This window comes from Parasteatoda tepidariorum, chromosome 6 (genome assembly GCF_043381705.1).
Source record: "Parasteatoda tepidariorum isolate YZ-2023 chromosome 6, CAS_Ptep_4.0, whole genome shotgun sequence".
In the NCBI taxonomy this organism is placed as follows: domain Eukaryota; kingdom Metazoa; phylum Arthropoda; class Arachnida; order Araneae; family Theridiidae; genus Parasteatoda; species Parasteatoda tepidariorum.
In genome coordinates, this window is record NC_092209.1 from 17,213,059 (window position 1) to 17,228,984 (window position 15,926).

General features: G+C 26.1%; 1 protein-coding gene across 5 annotated transcripts in view; it reads right to left on the minus strand.

Annotated features, from left to right (window-relative positions):
• Nucleotides 1–1,681: 1,681 nt before the first annotated feature.
• The window catches only part of LOC107453993 (solute carrier family 12 member 6), a 41,259-nt gene continuing 27,014 nt past the window's right edge, over nucleotides 1,682–15,926 (minus strand). For 4 of the 5 annotated variants that reach the window (XM_071182048.1, XM_071182050.1, XM_071182047.1 and 1 more), the window contains exons 20-26: nucleotides 15,705–15,821; nucleotides 12,943–13,032; nucleotides 11,678–11,769; nucleotides 9,904–10,014; nucleotides 8,880–9,076; nucleotides 7,771–7,904; nucleotides 1,682–5,268 (exon numbers count right to left, since the gene is read on the minus strand). In XM_071182048.1, coding sequence (XP_071038149.1) covers nucleotides 5,177–5,268; nucleotides 7,771–7,904; nucleotides 8,880–9,076; nucleotides 9,904–10,014; nucleotides 11,678–11,769; nucleotides 12,943–13,032; nucleotides 15,705–15,821 — 833 coding nt within the window. In that variant the 3' untranslated portion in view covers nucleotides 1,682–5,176. Of the gene's footprint in view, nucleotides 5,269–7,770; nucleotides 7,905–8,879; nucleotides 9,077–9,903; nucleotides 10,015–11,474; nucleotides 11,524–11,677; nucleotides 11,770–12,942; nucleotides 13,033–15,704; nucleotides 15,822–15,926 lie in introns of those variants that run through there. The other variant, XM_071182051.1, reaches the window with a different exon arrangement.

The following is a 15,926-nucleotide window of genomic DNA, read 5'->3' on the forward strand; positions in this document are numbered from 1 at the left end:
AATAAAACCATTGGGTAATGGTTCAATTTATAAAGAAGTTTTTTTTATTGCTAGAAAATATTAAATATATCATAAGTTGCGGTGGATGAGTGGTAACACTTCTCTCTCCCATGCAACTGGTCTTGTATATCCACCCAATCAGAACTTCTGCTCCTGCACCCCAGAGCCCTTGGCTCTCCATGGGCTGTCATGTCACTGAGTTTATTATTTTTTTTAAATATATTTTTCTATATGCTAACTTTTGTTGTTGTAAGACAATAAAATCACACCCTGCAATACAGTATAAATCTTAACCCTCCCGATTTGAGAGGGGTATCAGTTTCATCCCACACTACAGGTCACGTGAATATCACGGGCGAAGAATTTTTTCCCCTTGTTTCAATACTGATCTCACTATTTCCCCGTGTAGGTTAAAAAATATCTGATGCTTATTTTCGTTGCTAGATGACGGGTTCAGGATTTTTTTTCTCTCTCTTGCTTTATTCCCCACCCCCCTCATATTTGTGAAATTGCATGCTTTTTGTTTTTCTTTCAAGCGATAAGCATTTATGAAAGATGGACACGGTGTTATAGGTGGGGCCAGGGTTGCAAAAAACCCATCTACCCATTAAAACATAGATGGGCTTTACTGGGTAAAACCCACCCTAAAGTGGGTTTTTCTAAAATTGATTTCTTTTTTATCCTCTGTTATATTAAAGAGCTATTCCATTGAAATATATATGTCGTCTAACCTAAAAAATTTAACCTATGGTGAAAAAACTGTGTTTGGACACTGGACAGTCACCTTGCTGGCTAGATTTAACTGTATGCCCATTGATTAGTCAGTGCCTTTGATTCGCTTTCTATGCAAAAAGGAAAAAAAATGTAAAAATATTTTTTTAAATATAAATAAAAGGTAATCCTGTGTTAAAATACGTTTCAAATGTGTGATGTATGTGAGTGCATATAACATTTTGTATCGTCATGTCAGAAGAAACTTTTTTCAGACTTTTGCACCAATTTACTTGTTTTAATTACACTTTACTTACCTATATGTTAAGTCAATTCATAAAATTAAACTTAATTATTAATATTAAAATAATATATTTATCCCTGCCCTCTTTTGAAAAAAACCCAATAAAACCTACCCGGATTGGGGTTTTGCAACCCTGGGAATAACAAACAAAAGTATCTTGATTATAAAGATAGGCTTTGGAGTATTCCATAAATCTGGGCTTTTATTTTTTCTGTTTTATTACAAAATTTCTGTAATGTATACAAATGCCTGTAATTCTGTAGCATAACAATTATCATATGAATTTTTTCACTTAATAACCCTGTCCGCTGAAATAGCAGGCGCCATATTATATATTATTTTAAAACGTAAAAAGCTAATAACATTCTTGTATTATTTTAAAACTGAAGAAGATGTGAATTGTAACATAGATAAAGAAAATATTAATCTCCCCGTATTTCAGGACTGGAAAGTATAAAAACTGAGCTGCATGCCGAGGGTGAATATAACCCTTCACGAACTTAGTGTGCCTTTAAATATATGTGCCATGTTAAAAAAAATTAAATAAAACTTATTTTGTAAAATAAAGGAGAACGTTGTTATTGCTCTTGTAGAATCTATTAAAATGGTATTAGAGAACAATTTCCAATCTCTCCGTACATCTTAAATTAAAAATGAAGACTCTAGTAGCATTAACAGGCAAAGTTTATTTCAAAATATTTTTTTGAGTTACATTATTTACAAAAGCGAGTTATTTGTACCATTATTAATAAATCAAAAAATTTACCACTGAAATCAGTATTACACTGATAGTTAAATAAAAACAGAATGGTGAACACTGTTTTTTAGAAATAAGGCCTTTGGTTTCAACTGCCTTAGCAAAAATGTTATACCAAATTGGTAAAAAATTTGAAGCAAAAAATAAAGAATTATAGAGTTAAAAGAAAATTTTAGAGGGCAGGAGATTAAGTGGATTTTAAATTGAATATTTCAATAAAGAATGCTTCAATAATTAAATATCAAATAAGCTTTTAAAGCAAATAATTAGAAGAAAGAGCAATGTTAAAACAAAACAATAGCAACTCAAGTAAAATGGCAAATACAGTCAAGATTAAGGCTTTTATAAAAAGATTATTATTTCATTAAGAAATTTGTCAAAAACAGAATGATTAAAAGCAATAAATTCTCAGACAAAATCACATGTAGAATTAGAAAAGTGCATAAATAAAATACAATCATGACTAATACTAGTGTAATAATAACATAATTGACAGTTTCTTTGATTAAAATTAACAAAAGAAAAAAGTTCAACATTAAATTTTTAAACAAAAATCATGAACTGGAATTAATTGGTTGAAAATAATTCAAAAATTTGCATTATTAAATCAATAACTTGAATTTGTAAAAGTAGATATCACCAAAAAAAGGAATTTAAGTAAATTCTTAATCGATTTTTACATTATAGGTAAAAAAAAGTTTTTTCATGTAGTCTAAATTGTAGTAACATAGTTTTTATTACAATTTCAGCTTCATTAAAATAAATTTTTTAACATGCTTATATAAATTATATAGAATGTGTACAATACATTTTGAGAACTTAATAAATACATAAAGATTTTCCATTAGAAAATTTGATTTTGTACTGTTCTTTGATAAGTGTATCAAATTATTAATAGGCAATTTAAAAATAATAAACCTAACTTAATCCTATTTTTGTGTCCCTTTTCAATACAATAACTGTAACTAGTTTTAGAGCAATAAATATAACACTATAAGAGAATTAATTCTGATCTTGCACAAGAATGTGCATATTACTAAACATTAAACACAAAAATTAAAAAAACATCAAAATTGATTCTACAATTCTGCAGACAATTCAATGCCTGATTTTTAAAACTAAACTTCCAAACCAAGTTTAATAGTAAAAATCTGACGTTGTACATCAGTTGCAATAAACTGCACACAAAAATTTAGCAAAAAAATATATAAAACACTAACAAATCACATTTTTTTTACTGACAAAGTCTTGTTTGAAATTTTTAACTTATGACACAAACTATTAACAAATATAAGTGTAAAAATAACATAAGAAATAGCTTCGTTTTCTTAGAAAAAACATAGTGAAGAAACAATTTAATGAACAAAAGTGTCGAACTCAAATTTTAAAAATGAATTTCTAAGTGTTACCCTAAGGGTAAATTTTATTTTAATAACGCAAAAATTGTTAACATAGTTTTTGTTATAACTTCTGCTTCATTAAAATAAAAATTATTTATAACACATAATAATTATATATAATACGCATAAAAAATTTTGATATTAATTCATAAATAAATTTTTCTTCAAATTCATATATAAAATTTTCTATTAATTTAGGATGATTCTAACTATATGAAAAAATTTAATTCATTACTACACAATTCATTGAATCCTTGATATACAATTTAAAATCAAGTTTAATTCCGTGTTAGATTTTGTATTCATTTTAATACAGTAATTATAACATTTATTTTCATACAATAATTATAACATCATTTATGAAATAACTTATCTAGGACAAAACTGTACATGTATTACTGACTATTAAACACAAATTTTTTAAAAAAAAATGTAAAATTGATCTTATAATTCTGGAAACATTTGTATGCCTGATGATTAAACTAACTATTTGGTTCTAGACCCTGCATGGTGGTAATAATCTGATGTTATACATCGGTTGTAAGTAACTGCATACAAATTTAGTATAAAAATATATGAAACACTACAAATCACATCTTCGTTTTAAAAATGTCATGTTTGAAATGCACCTTAGTTATCACAGAAAAAGTAACTTATAGGTGGACTAGCACACTACATAAAAATGCCATCTCTAAAAATAAAACACAATAAAAAAAATCTAAGTAGAAGAAATCAAATGAAAGCTTTTCATGTGTATATTGAAAAAAATAATACACATTTATCACAAATTTATTCAATTACAAGAATCAAAATTTTGAATAAATAAATCTAACTCATCAATATATATCTATATCTAAAAATATCAATTTTTTGCATTCTGTAATAATTAAACTGAAACTATATGTATTTACAAAAATGTTTGTAAATACAAATGTATTTACATTTTTTAGCAAACATTTAGCGTGCACTGTAAATTATTACACATACACAATAATTATTTTTTAGACAGGTGTAAGGACTGTATATTGTGTATATAAGTTTTTCTAAATGGTAACAATAAGTAAAGCTTACAAAATATGTTAATGAGGTTTATGTAAAGTTAAGAGCAATAAAAATACTAGCAAGATTTATCTGGTATAAATTCTAAGTACATACTTTGCATATTAGAAACACTTTTATAAAACAAGTTTTTATGCTGTATAAAAAAAAAAATGCTTGGTTTGACATACCTAAAGTAAAAATCAAGAGGTTTTGAAATTAATTTATAAAATTTTGCTTAAGCAAATTAGTATTTCTCATTTAGTAAATTTACACTCTAAAAGTAATCAGACTGTAGCTGATAATAATCGTAGGTTTGTCTTAAAAAAAGAGAATTTTGTTAATCAAGAGGGTTTGATTATTATTTATTGAAGCTAAAAGCATAGTTATACAAACAACTACACTTACAAAAACATAATTAAAGTCGTTAGTTTATAGTGAAATCAATATAAAATAACTATATTTCCAACTAAGGGAAAATTATGTTTTACATGGTATTAATTATTTTTTTAAACTTTTAGCAAAAATTTAAGAAGTACAATGTGGAAAGAGGAGAAAAATATGCATTATAATCTAACAGGATTTTAAATTTATAAAAAACTAACAAATCTAATGTTTTCAATTAACACGTGCAAATTTAAAAAAAAAACACATCTTTCACTAATCCAGTTGAATATTATAGGCATCAATTTTTATTTACATAAAAAAAATTAACGGTAAATGCTGAAAATCTGAAGGAAATATCACATTAAATCAAATTGTCTCTCATAAAATGTTATTGAAGGAAAAAGAATCTAAGAATTAAAATGTCTAGCAAAAATTTAAATTTAAAAAAAAAATCAGATCAAAGGAAATGCATGAGGTGGGTTGTTATGGGAAAAAAATAATAAATAAATAGATGCATCACAGGATAAAAGCAAATTGCAATGAATACCAGGAACAAAATAAATTAAAATACGTTAACAATTATGAATAGATTGTGATAACTTCTCTTCCACCTCCTCTAACCATCAAAACTCTTTCCAAACCTTCTGTTAGAACTTCCAAAAACTCCATATCTAAACCAGGTTAAGTTAATACTGTTAATAAAAACCCTTGTTGTAACTGTTATAAGAAAAAATAAGGTACAACAGTTTACTTTTTAGTAGCATATAATCAAAGCTGTTAAGTTCATGTTTAAAAATTTAGTTATATTCAAATGAACCCCTTTTACTGAATTAATACAGTAGGGAACCGATTATCCGGAACGATCGGGACCATCGCTATTCCGGATAACTGATTTTTCCGGTTTTCTGAATCGTTACAAAAAGCCGTTTTTTTTTTATTGTTAAATCCAACTGAAAAAAAAAAATTCGGAAATAATCTTAAAAAGAAGAAAAAACGAGGAAGTAATACACTAATTATTATTTCCAAAATGATGGTATGGTAAACATCTTTAAAAAAAGAACGAAAAATCCTAATATCTTATGAGGAAAAAAATTTTTTTTATTAAAAATGGCGGGAAAATTTACCGAATTTCGTTCCGGTTTTTTGGTTTCCGGATAACGGGTTCTGTACTGTACAAAAATTTCCATGCAAAACATATCACCCTTAAATAACTTGTGGAAAATCCGGTTTTCTATGCAAGAAAATAAACTAGTTTCCTACCTGAGTTTGGAATTGACTATTAAAGGAATTACTTGATATAAAATTGAAGTGTAAATATGTAATATTAAAATGAAAATCATATTTTAAATGAAAAGAAAAAGTAAGATTTAAAAAACACTATTTAGAATTAAAAATTACTCATTTATTGGTTTCTAAATTTTAGAAACTGGCTACTTTTGATATTTTATCATTGAATAAAATTTATTGATTTGTCAACACATGTTAGTCAATACAAGAGCACCAATTTTAAAAAAGGGACATAATTAAAAATTTAACTTTATATAAAATTAATTAAAATGATTTAATATTTTTATTAATTCAATATTAATATATTTCTCTAAAATTTTATTCAAAATTTTTTGATCTATTTATCTCTTTGTTGATAGGCAATTTTGAGCAAAAACTATGTCAAACGAGTTAACTTATCACCGGTCAACAATGTGCTAAATGTTATGACACTGTTATAATTTAATTATTATTACGATGCCAAACTGTAATGTTGCCTTTCTGTAGTTCGACAGCTATTTTTTTAAACTTGAGCAACAGTTAAAATTTTAAACAGAATTATTAAGATTAAAAATGAAACATTTAATAACACTATCAACAAAATTTTTTGCAACTAATAAACTGCTAAAGTTAAAAACAAGAATTCATAAAGAGATTAAAAAACAATATAAAAGAAATACATTATTAACATAATTTAAAACTAATATAAAGAAATTCTTGGAGAAAAAAAATAAAAGAAAGAAAATTTTTTCCATAAGTTTTAAAAGCTTTCTATAAACATGTAGTTAATTGTAAAATCTATACAACATAGTGAAAATCCAGAGGCATTCCTGCTACTGCATGGAATCAAATATGAATCCTACAATTTAAATTTCCAGATTTGTCTAAGTTTCTTGATCAAAAACAATAATCTTTAAATTTAATTATAATCAACTTTGAATGCTGAATAAAGAAATCCAGTTATACCAACCATTTTCAAAAACAGGTCATATTAGAGTGATGATACATAACACTTAATATTCAATTTGATAATGAAATTTTTGAAATCATAACAACCATGTAACACTAAATATGAGTTTTTAAAAAGATAAAATGATAAACAAAAATTGCAAAACTGCCAAATTTTTTTTTATTTATTACAACAAATATAATACTAAGAGCCATAAATTAACTTATCTGCTAGCAAACAGATAAAATCAAATGTTTAAAAAAAAACCTCAGGGTCATCAAATACTTCATTAAAATATTTCACAAGGATATACATTTTTGAAAACTCTAAATAATAACTAAGTAGAAACTATCCAATTAAATTCATAAAAAAACTTTTTTTTTTTTTTTTTTTTTTGATAAATGGGGTTTAAAATAAGCTATAGCTATCTTAATTTTTCACAACCAATTTTATATTAAACAAAAAAATTATAATATATTAAATAATAATGATCTTAAAGTATAAATAGTATGTTTTTTGAAAACACAGTTAAAAGTTCATAATGATTTTGACTAAATTTTTCATATCTATAAAAAATTTATATAATTTAAAAAATATAAATTATAATTACAGTGCAATTATGGTACAAGTTATGTAGCTTGACTTCGAATAAAATGTCCCTCAATAACATAAAAGAAATTATATTCAGGTCTTTGACAGTTTTTATCATGTTTCAACAGTTTTAGACACTTTTTAACAGGTTAGGTTTTTGACGAGTCATGTCAAAAAACCAACCCCGATCATCATGCCATTGGTAACAAAAATAAAAAACCTTAACCTTCAAAACTCCTCTATCCCACAAAGGGCTATTGCGGTCATTTTTTTAAAAAAAATTATATGTATTAAAAAAATTAAATATAATGAATGATTTTAAAAAAGAATGTGTACTAAAAGTTCAGTTACTAATTATAAAGGATACAATTCGCCTTCACTGTAGTGGTTTTTGGAAGTCCCGGCAAATTTAAGATGACTAACTGAGCATTATGAGATCTTGCAACAATAACTTCATTCAACTTTACAGCAGTATGCATCCTACGAACGTTAGCTTCATCTCTGAAAAACAAATAAGATTAAATCTGTCAAGATATTATAAAACCAGTAACTAGAAAGTGCTATATTTTAATGACTACTTGGAATTTTAAAGACATGAAAGAGTAAAGTTGACTGATGGCCGACAAATGAACTATAATTATTTAGACGATAAGGTTTTTTGACATCTAAAAAATAATTATTTTTAAAGATAAATTTTGAACTTAAATCTGAGGCCATTGTATATCAGAAGTTTAGGATTCCCAGGATTTACTTTTTTGTGTTACTCTTTTATAGAATTTTATGTTGAGTAAGTAGGTATATAAGGGGAGATTGTGATACAAAGTAAAAAACCTGTAGATTTTATGTTACAATATCAAAATATCAAATTATGTACCGCACATGTTCCATTTTAGCATAATTTTTCGAACCAAGATTTACAGTTAAATCACCTACCAAGGACGAATATCACACATTTATAGTAATTAATTTAAGAAAAACTTTGCTCTAACAAGAATTGTGATATTGGATTTTAAAATCTCGTGAATATGAATTGCAATATTGGATTTTAAAATTGCATGAATACAAATCACGATATTCGATTTCTAAATTGTGAGGAATTGCAATTTGACATTTAGCTTTAAAATCATGCATAAATACGAAAATGGGTGAGCTATAAAGGATTGAATACGAATTGCAATATTGGATTTTAAAAAAGTGTTACAATGAATCACGACATTGAATTTAAAAACGCGTAAATACAACTTATGATATTGGGTTTTTAAATTGTAATGTGTACTTTTTAAATCAGGTAAATACGAAAAACGACGATTGATAATAAAATCATGTGAATATGAATTGCAAATATGACACAGTTTTAAAAGTGTGTGCGTGTGTGAAATGAAAGTCTTGTCTATAAAAATGATATTAATAGGAGAATTATTAATGCAAATTGTAAATATTAACTAAGTATACTACTTTAAACATTAAACAACTTACGGTCTGATTGTTAAAAGTTTATCAAAGCTTTCATTTTGTGCATCCCCATCTGCCTGGCTGTCATGACTACCAGAATCCTCTGTTGTTACATCAATTAATTCTACATCTTGAATCTCTTCTGTAACTTCATTGAATCTTACTCTTGAACCCTTTTTATTACTAGCTTCATAATGGTGGTGATCAACAATATGTTGCACCTGTATCACAAAAAAAAATTTTTAAAAACATTCATGATCATTGAGTTTTAAAAACTAGCAGCACATTGTATTTTAACATTGAATTATTAAACCAGGGGTAATTGTGACACAAAGTGAAAAAACCTCGAAAAATTTTGTGCGCAAAAACTCGATAGCAAGACATCAATTTATATGCTATTCATATTTAATTTTTTGAACTAAGATTTATAATTAAGATACCTACCAATAAAGAATATCACACTTTTATAGTAGCTAATTGAAGAAAACAAAACTAGTGATATTGGATTTTTAAAATTGCATGATTATGAATAGCGATATAGGATTTTGAAAATTCGAAAATACAAAACGTAATATTGGATTTTTGAATCACGATGTAAGATTTTTTAGATCCTGTGTATACGAATAGCGACATTAGATTTTAAATGTGTGTGACAATTTTGGCTAAATACTTGCAGTAGCGATGTGTACACACAATGTAGCGACCTCACAATATAATGCTAATTTTCACTGGATTGCAAGGGTCTTTGCATCAAGTGTCAATTGAAATTATGGTTATTTAAATTAAGCATCAATAAATTATCACACTTTTAATAAATAAACCACAATAATAAATAAATCATAATAAAAATAAATAAATCACTATAATAAATAAATCACAATAATAAATAAATTATAATAATAATAGATAAATCACAATGAAATAAATGAATCACAATCAATAAATAACTCCCATTTTTGCTTTTAAAATATTGGATACGTAAAATCCAATAATTAATAACTAATTTGTAGCTTGAAGAGAAGCATAAATAGATTGATAAAAAAATTACCTCTTTAAATGAAGTTCCCCCAATTGATAACTTAAGTTGCTTTAGTATTTCATTTCTTTGTTCCATTAAAAGTGTTCTTTCATATGTATAAGCAGATATATCACTATCCATCTATGAATATGAAAAAAAAGTTAGAAAGAAATTTATGGAAGTTTGTAAAAGAATAAAAATCAAAGTATCATAATTTAATATCCTGGGATATCAATTGTTATAATAGATAAACAAAAATAATAACAGTTAATCATTAAAATCTAATATTTTAAGATAAATTATACTTTACATAAAATACTTACTTTTTATATAAATAAATATTATTCTAAAAAAAGCATAGTATTATTAATTCAAATTTTACATAACACGAACATTTTATATACCATTTAGAATTAGACAATAAATTAAGGACATTTTCATAAGCGCTACACATATTACTGTGAGATCATTTATTTATATAAAACAAATTTTAAAAAATATGTTTTTTAAACAAATTTTAGAGAACTATGCAGTCATTATTTGGCGTAAATTTTTATTATTCTTACTTAAAGTTTTGAACTGCTCCACATAGAAAGGCAAAAAGCAGACTTTTCAAGTTTTTTTTTTTGGTCTTGCTTTAATTATGTCATTCAAATGTTATAAAAAAAACCTTTATTTCATAAAACTGTATTATGTAACTTTTTATATGAGAAATTAAGAAAAGGAGGCTTAGGGAATAGTGTGCTCATCTCCCAATGCTCAGGTTAAAATCCCAGCGACAGCTTTTTGAAAGAAATTCTGCACCCAGCTCGTACCCACTACTGACAAAAATATCCCACGTGGTAGACACATTATAAGTTAGAGTCCCCTTGCTATCAGGCTAACCATGGGAAGTTTTCGTGGCTTTCTTCTCCATATAACGTAAATGCGAGTTAGCTTCATCAAAGTTTTCCATGAAGGCAATGTCCCCCAATACTTAATCCAACAGTTTGCTTTATCATCTGGATTGGGTTCAAAATCGCAAGGCTACGGAGTTTACTATTGGCAGTCGTAAACTCAAAATTGGGTCAGCTGTTCAAGGACATTGTAATAAAAGGAAAAATAACAATTCATTAAATTAATCGAAAATTTGTTGTAAATTGGCTGATATTTAAAAACAAGAAGAAAAAACAAGGATAATATTGAACAGATTTTGATGGCTGTAATTAAAAAGTCATTTTACCTTCAATTTTTCTTATAAAATTTCATTTGAAATATGAGAAACAAAATTTACATACATTTGATAAGTTCAAATACATATGTATATATTAGTCAATTAGGTTACAGATCTTTCAAATATATTTGCTTTAATTATTTATTTTGAACTTCTACCAGACATTACTTAAAACTCATAATTAATGTTAAAATAAAAGCAATGTACAAAGAATAAATATAAAGGTCTAATATTGTCTACAACAAAAAAAACAGCATTGTATTAATAAAAGCTTTTGCAACAAAAATGTTATTTAGAAAATAAAAATGAAAGCAAAAGTGGAGAAAAAGGTTAGTAGAAATAAAAAATAATAAAAGAAATCTAGGTAATTAAACTAAAACATATATACCAGTGGAATACATAATAGAGAAATGAAGGAAGGCCAAGAGCAAGAAGACCTAAAACAAATAGCTAGATTAGAATGTGTCAACAGAAAATATAAATAGAAGGTATGAAAATAAAACTTAATTAAGGATTATGGTACAGAGAAGAATGATTATAAAAGTGTTAAAATTATAATAAGAATTTTTCAATTTGCATTCAGTAGCATACCATTTCAACGACTTCGACTTCAGCTTCGATTCTCAAATGATAAAGAAATCTTGCTAAATCTTTTTTCATCTGAATGCTATTATCCTCGAGTTCTATTTTTAACATTAAGAAAAAAATATTTCTCATAAACAAGACTGTTAAAATTTTAAGGTGCTGCACTTCATAGAATACTATTTGACATTTTCTCATGTGCAAATTCATAAAGATAAGTGTTTAACCGTTCATTATAATTTTACAAGAAAAATCCAGGAAAATTAATCTTGATATCCTTATTAAATTGATAAAAATTGGGTTATGCTATACTTGAGTGACTTTTATAAGCCAAGAAATGTATTACTCTAAGAAAGAAACATGTTTTAAATTATTTTTGGCAATTATTAAAATTCTCAAAGAAAACAAAATCTAACTCTATATGAGAAAAAAGGAGATAGTATTAATCTTTTACATTCCTTTTGATGACAAAGTATGTATACATTTGGGCCTGTACAAATAAAAAGATTTTCTTTCTCTCCTGCCAAGCAAACATTACTTGATCAAAATAAATCTATAAATTTAGATAAACTATGACATTTTTTCTAATTTAAACCAAGAAGTTTGAACACAAACTAAAATAAAGGTTTAATAAAATTAAAGATAAAAAGCAATCAAGTTTTTGTTGGAATGTTGAAAAATCCACTCGAACAGCAAAGAATAAACTCAATCCATTTAAAAGTTGGTAAGTTTGAAATGTATTTCAATACAGATCAAAATCTTTAATTTTCAAACTCCAATGCAATAAAAAGAAAACATGTTTACAAGGTTAAAAAATATTTTGAGGAAAAGGATAAATTCAATAGTTTTCTTTTTAAAAATAAATAACCATTTAAACACAAGTTCAAGGAATAAAAAAAGGCAAGATTAATCCCAATACACTATATTTTAATTATTTGATCTGATATTTGATCAATCTGATCTGTCTTTGTGTTAGCTATTGAAAATATCAATGTAAGATTTTTTTAAGTGATTCATAATCATACAATGCAGTACAATTTAATTTATTAAAAGAAAGTTCCCTAGAAAGACATATTCTATATCAAATCAATATTTAATTAGTTGATCTAAAACTTCGCCTTGTTTTGATAAATTACACAAAATAAATAAAATAAAAAGTCAAATTATTTCTACCAAATAATTTTTTATCAAAATTTTTTCCACTACTAATTACAAGCTAAATGATGAGCAACATAGAGCTAAATATTGACAAAAATGTAAATAGTAAAGGATACGTGCAACAGTAAAAATCCTTAATTTGCAGTTCTTCCAACTCTTGTGTTGTTTCAGCAGAAAAGGTAATAACATCAATAAACCACCATCATCTAATATTTCATTAAAGAAATTACACACATTGAAATGAATTGAAAATTTGTACAGTAATTTGTTAAATGCATAACAATGAATATATCATGCTTGCAAAGATAATGAAAATTAGTAAATAGATTAGTGGTAATCCAAAACAAAATAAAACACTGAATGACAACAAGTGAATGAACTAAAACAATAAATGAATTAATAAACAACATCTTCTGAAGAAATATTAAAAAAATAAAATTTTGAGGAATAATTTGAAGATGCCTGTCTTAAAACTAAAAATATCAGGACATTTGAATCACTAATTTGATGCTGTAGCTCATTTTACTTATTAATCAAGCCGAAAAGTATTTATCTTATTTATTTATTTATTTGTAATATTCTAAATAAAACAGCTTGTTTAAACATCCATTATTTAAGTTAATTGCATTCAACAATTTTAAAAATATTGCTTCAGTCTTAAATTTTTGGAACAATATAATTTTTCCAAACAAAATAAAAACTTTTTAGGCAGACATTTTTTTTAATCAACTTTTCAGTTCAAGTCATGATTAAATTATTAGCTTACAATTAATTATAAAAATGCAACTTAGACAATAGGGTTTAATTTGTAAAAATAATATTTTTTGCTTAATGATAAACAAGCATGCTGATTTAAGTTTTATAATAAAATTCTGATCACTAAAATAATGGCACTTTATGCTGACTGGTATTCTTTAGTATTTCATATTCATCATCTTAAACAAGTGTACCAATAACAAAAAATTAAACAAAGCTCCATTTTATTTCTACCCTTGTGCTGTCAGAGAAATCTTACCAATAACAGTTTTTTATTTATTTTAATTTCAAACTTAACCATCGCAATTTCCATAAGAAATAAATGGAAATTAGCTTTCATAAATCTCAACCTCCAAAGAATAAACATATGATTATGGTACCAAATGTCTTTCATGAATTTTACATCACAATGAACCTCCGCACAGAGGTTTCTGTACAATGATCACAGATTGCTAGCATAAATTTTGTAAGGTCAACTTTTTCCAATTTTTCATCTCTTGTTAGCAATAATTTTAATTGATCATTTTTAAACATTTCCCTCAATCATTCAGTCATTGCAAACAGTTTCTAAGCATTCATATAAATCAAAACAAATTTCTATTTACATTTTTAAACATTCATACAGAAGTCAATCTAAGCTTTGACGGTACATTTCAGTCTCCTATAAATTTATAAACCTTTCAAGGGTGGTCTGCAGGAATCTTGTTCCAACTTACACTATGAGCTGTGATTCTTGATTTATTTATGATTTATTTATTTGATTTATGATTCTTGATTTTGGTAGAAGTCAATCTAAGTTTTGACAGTTCAATTCAGTCTCCTATAGATAAGCTAAACTTTTCATGGGTGGTCTGCAGGAATCTTGATCTAACTTACACTATGAGCTGTAATTCCTGATGAGCTATGATTCATCATAGAAGCAATGAATAATCAAAATATGAGAGATAATCGCAAACAAAAATAACATTGAAGGATAAAATCAAAGTTATCAAAAAATCAGTTATTGAGCTATCGGGGGATAGTACAAAATTAATAAACACATGAAAATCAGCTGTGATATACAGTTGTGTGGAAATTAATGTATAAAACGGTTTTTTATTGTTTGATACTATTTGTGATTGTTTTATACATTTTTGAGTAACCAATTCATTTATAATTCCAAATAGCGACAACCTCTTAAACATCCGTTGCATAGTCATAGTTCCACAAGGGACTGTTGTTAGGTTTTATTGTATACCACTTACACAGGGTGCATAGCCAAATTATTCAACAAAAAATAAGCACTTTTCAAGCACTCTAATAATATTTTTAAGCACTTTTAAAAGAATATCATAATTAGACAGAGTAGGAAAGTTTTTGACAATTGACGGTTTTATCTGGTTTTAACAGTCATGTCAAAAAAAACATTTCTTTTAGCATTGTTTTCGACAATTGTCAAAATGTTTGAATCATGTACATCGAATGGCGTTTTCATAAGCTACAGTCTGAGGATGCGCCAAAATAGATTTGGGGTTGAATTAATTGTGAAAACGTTGAATAGAACAATGTGAACAGTGTCTTTCTGCATAATTCGTAGCAAAAATCCACACGGTAAAGGAAAAATCTCAATTTAGAAAGGGGAAAATTAAGCACTTTTTAAAAACACCCAATGAAAAAAACATCTTTAAGGGCTTTTAAACAGCGAAAATCGAAAATAAGCACCTTTAAGCACTTTTTTAAAAACGTTACACACCCTGTTAAAGATTTCCTTAAGAAACAAAATCTCTTAAAAATTTGTAATTTAAAAATCTAAAATAACTTTAAAATTGCATAATTTATCAAATGATTTTAATTCAAATTAGCGTTCTTTTATTTATTTTAATATGTTTGCTGTCAACCCAGAAAATCACTCTATTGGTTATCCCATGCTAATGCTCAGCCTGTGCATTAAAGCTTTCAATGAAATGAAAATATGAAACATTGAGAGATTATTCCAAAATTTGAAGGAAGTGCAAAATTTAAAAAATAATTTTAAATTATTTCTTACGCAACATATGTATGAAAATTGTCTATTCTTTACACAACAACCTTAAGCACACTTTTACTAAAAATAAACTTTCAAAATGTGGTATTAAAAGGATACGGACTATCCACCAGACATCTATATTTCCTGAAACTTTTTCAGAATTGCTGGGAAACAAATTTATTCCTTTAGGTACCAACAAAGCATTTTTACTAGCAGAGACAGATCTTATGATATCTAAAAAGAAAATAATAATTTGATGCAGAGAAAACTGTTTCATTCTTAACTATAATAGAAAATGATAAAATTTTAAAACTTGCTCAACTGTTTAACAGTAACCAT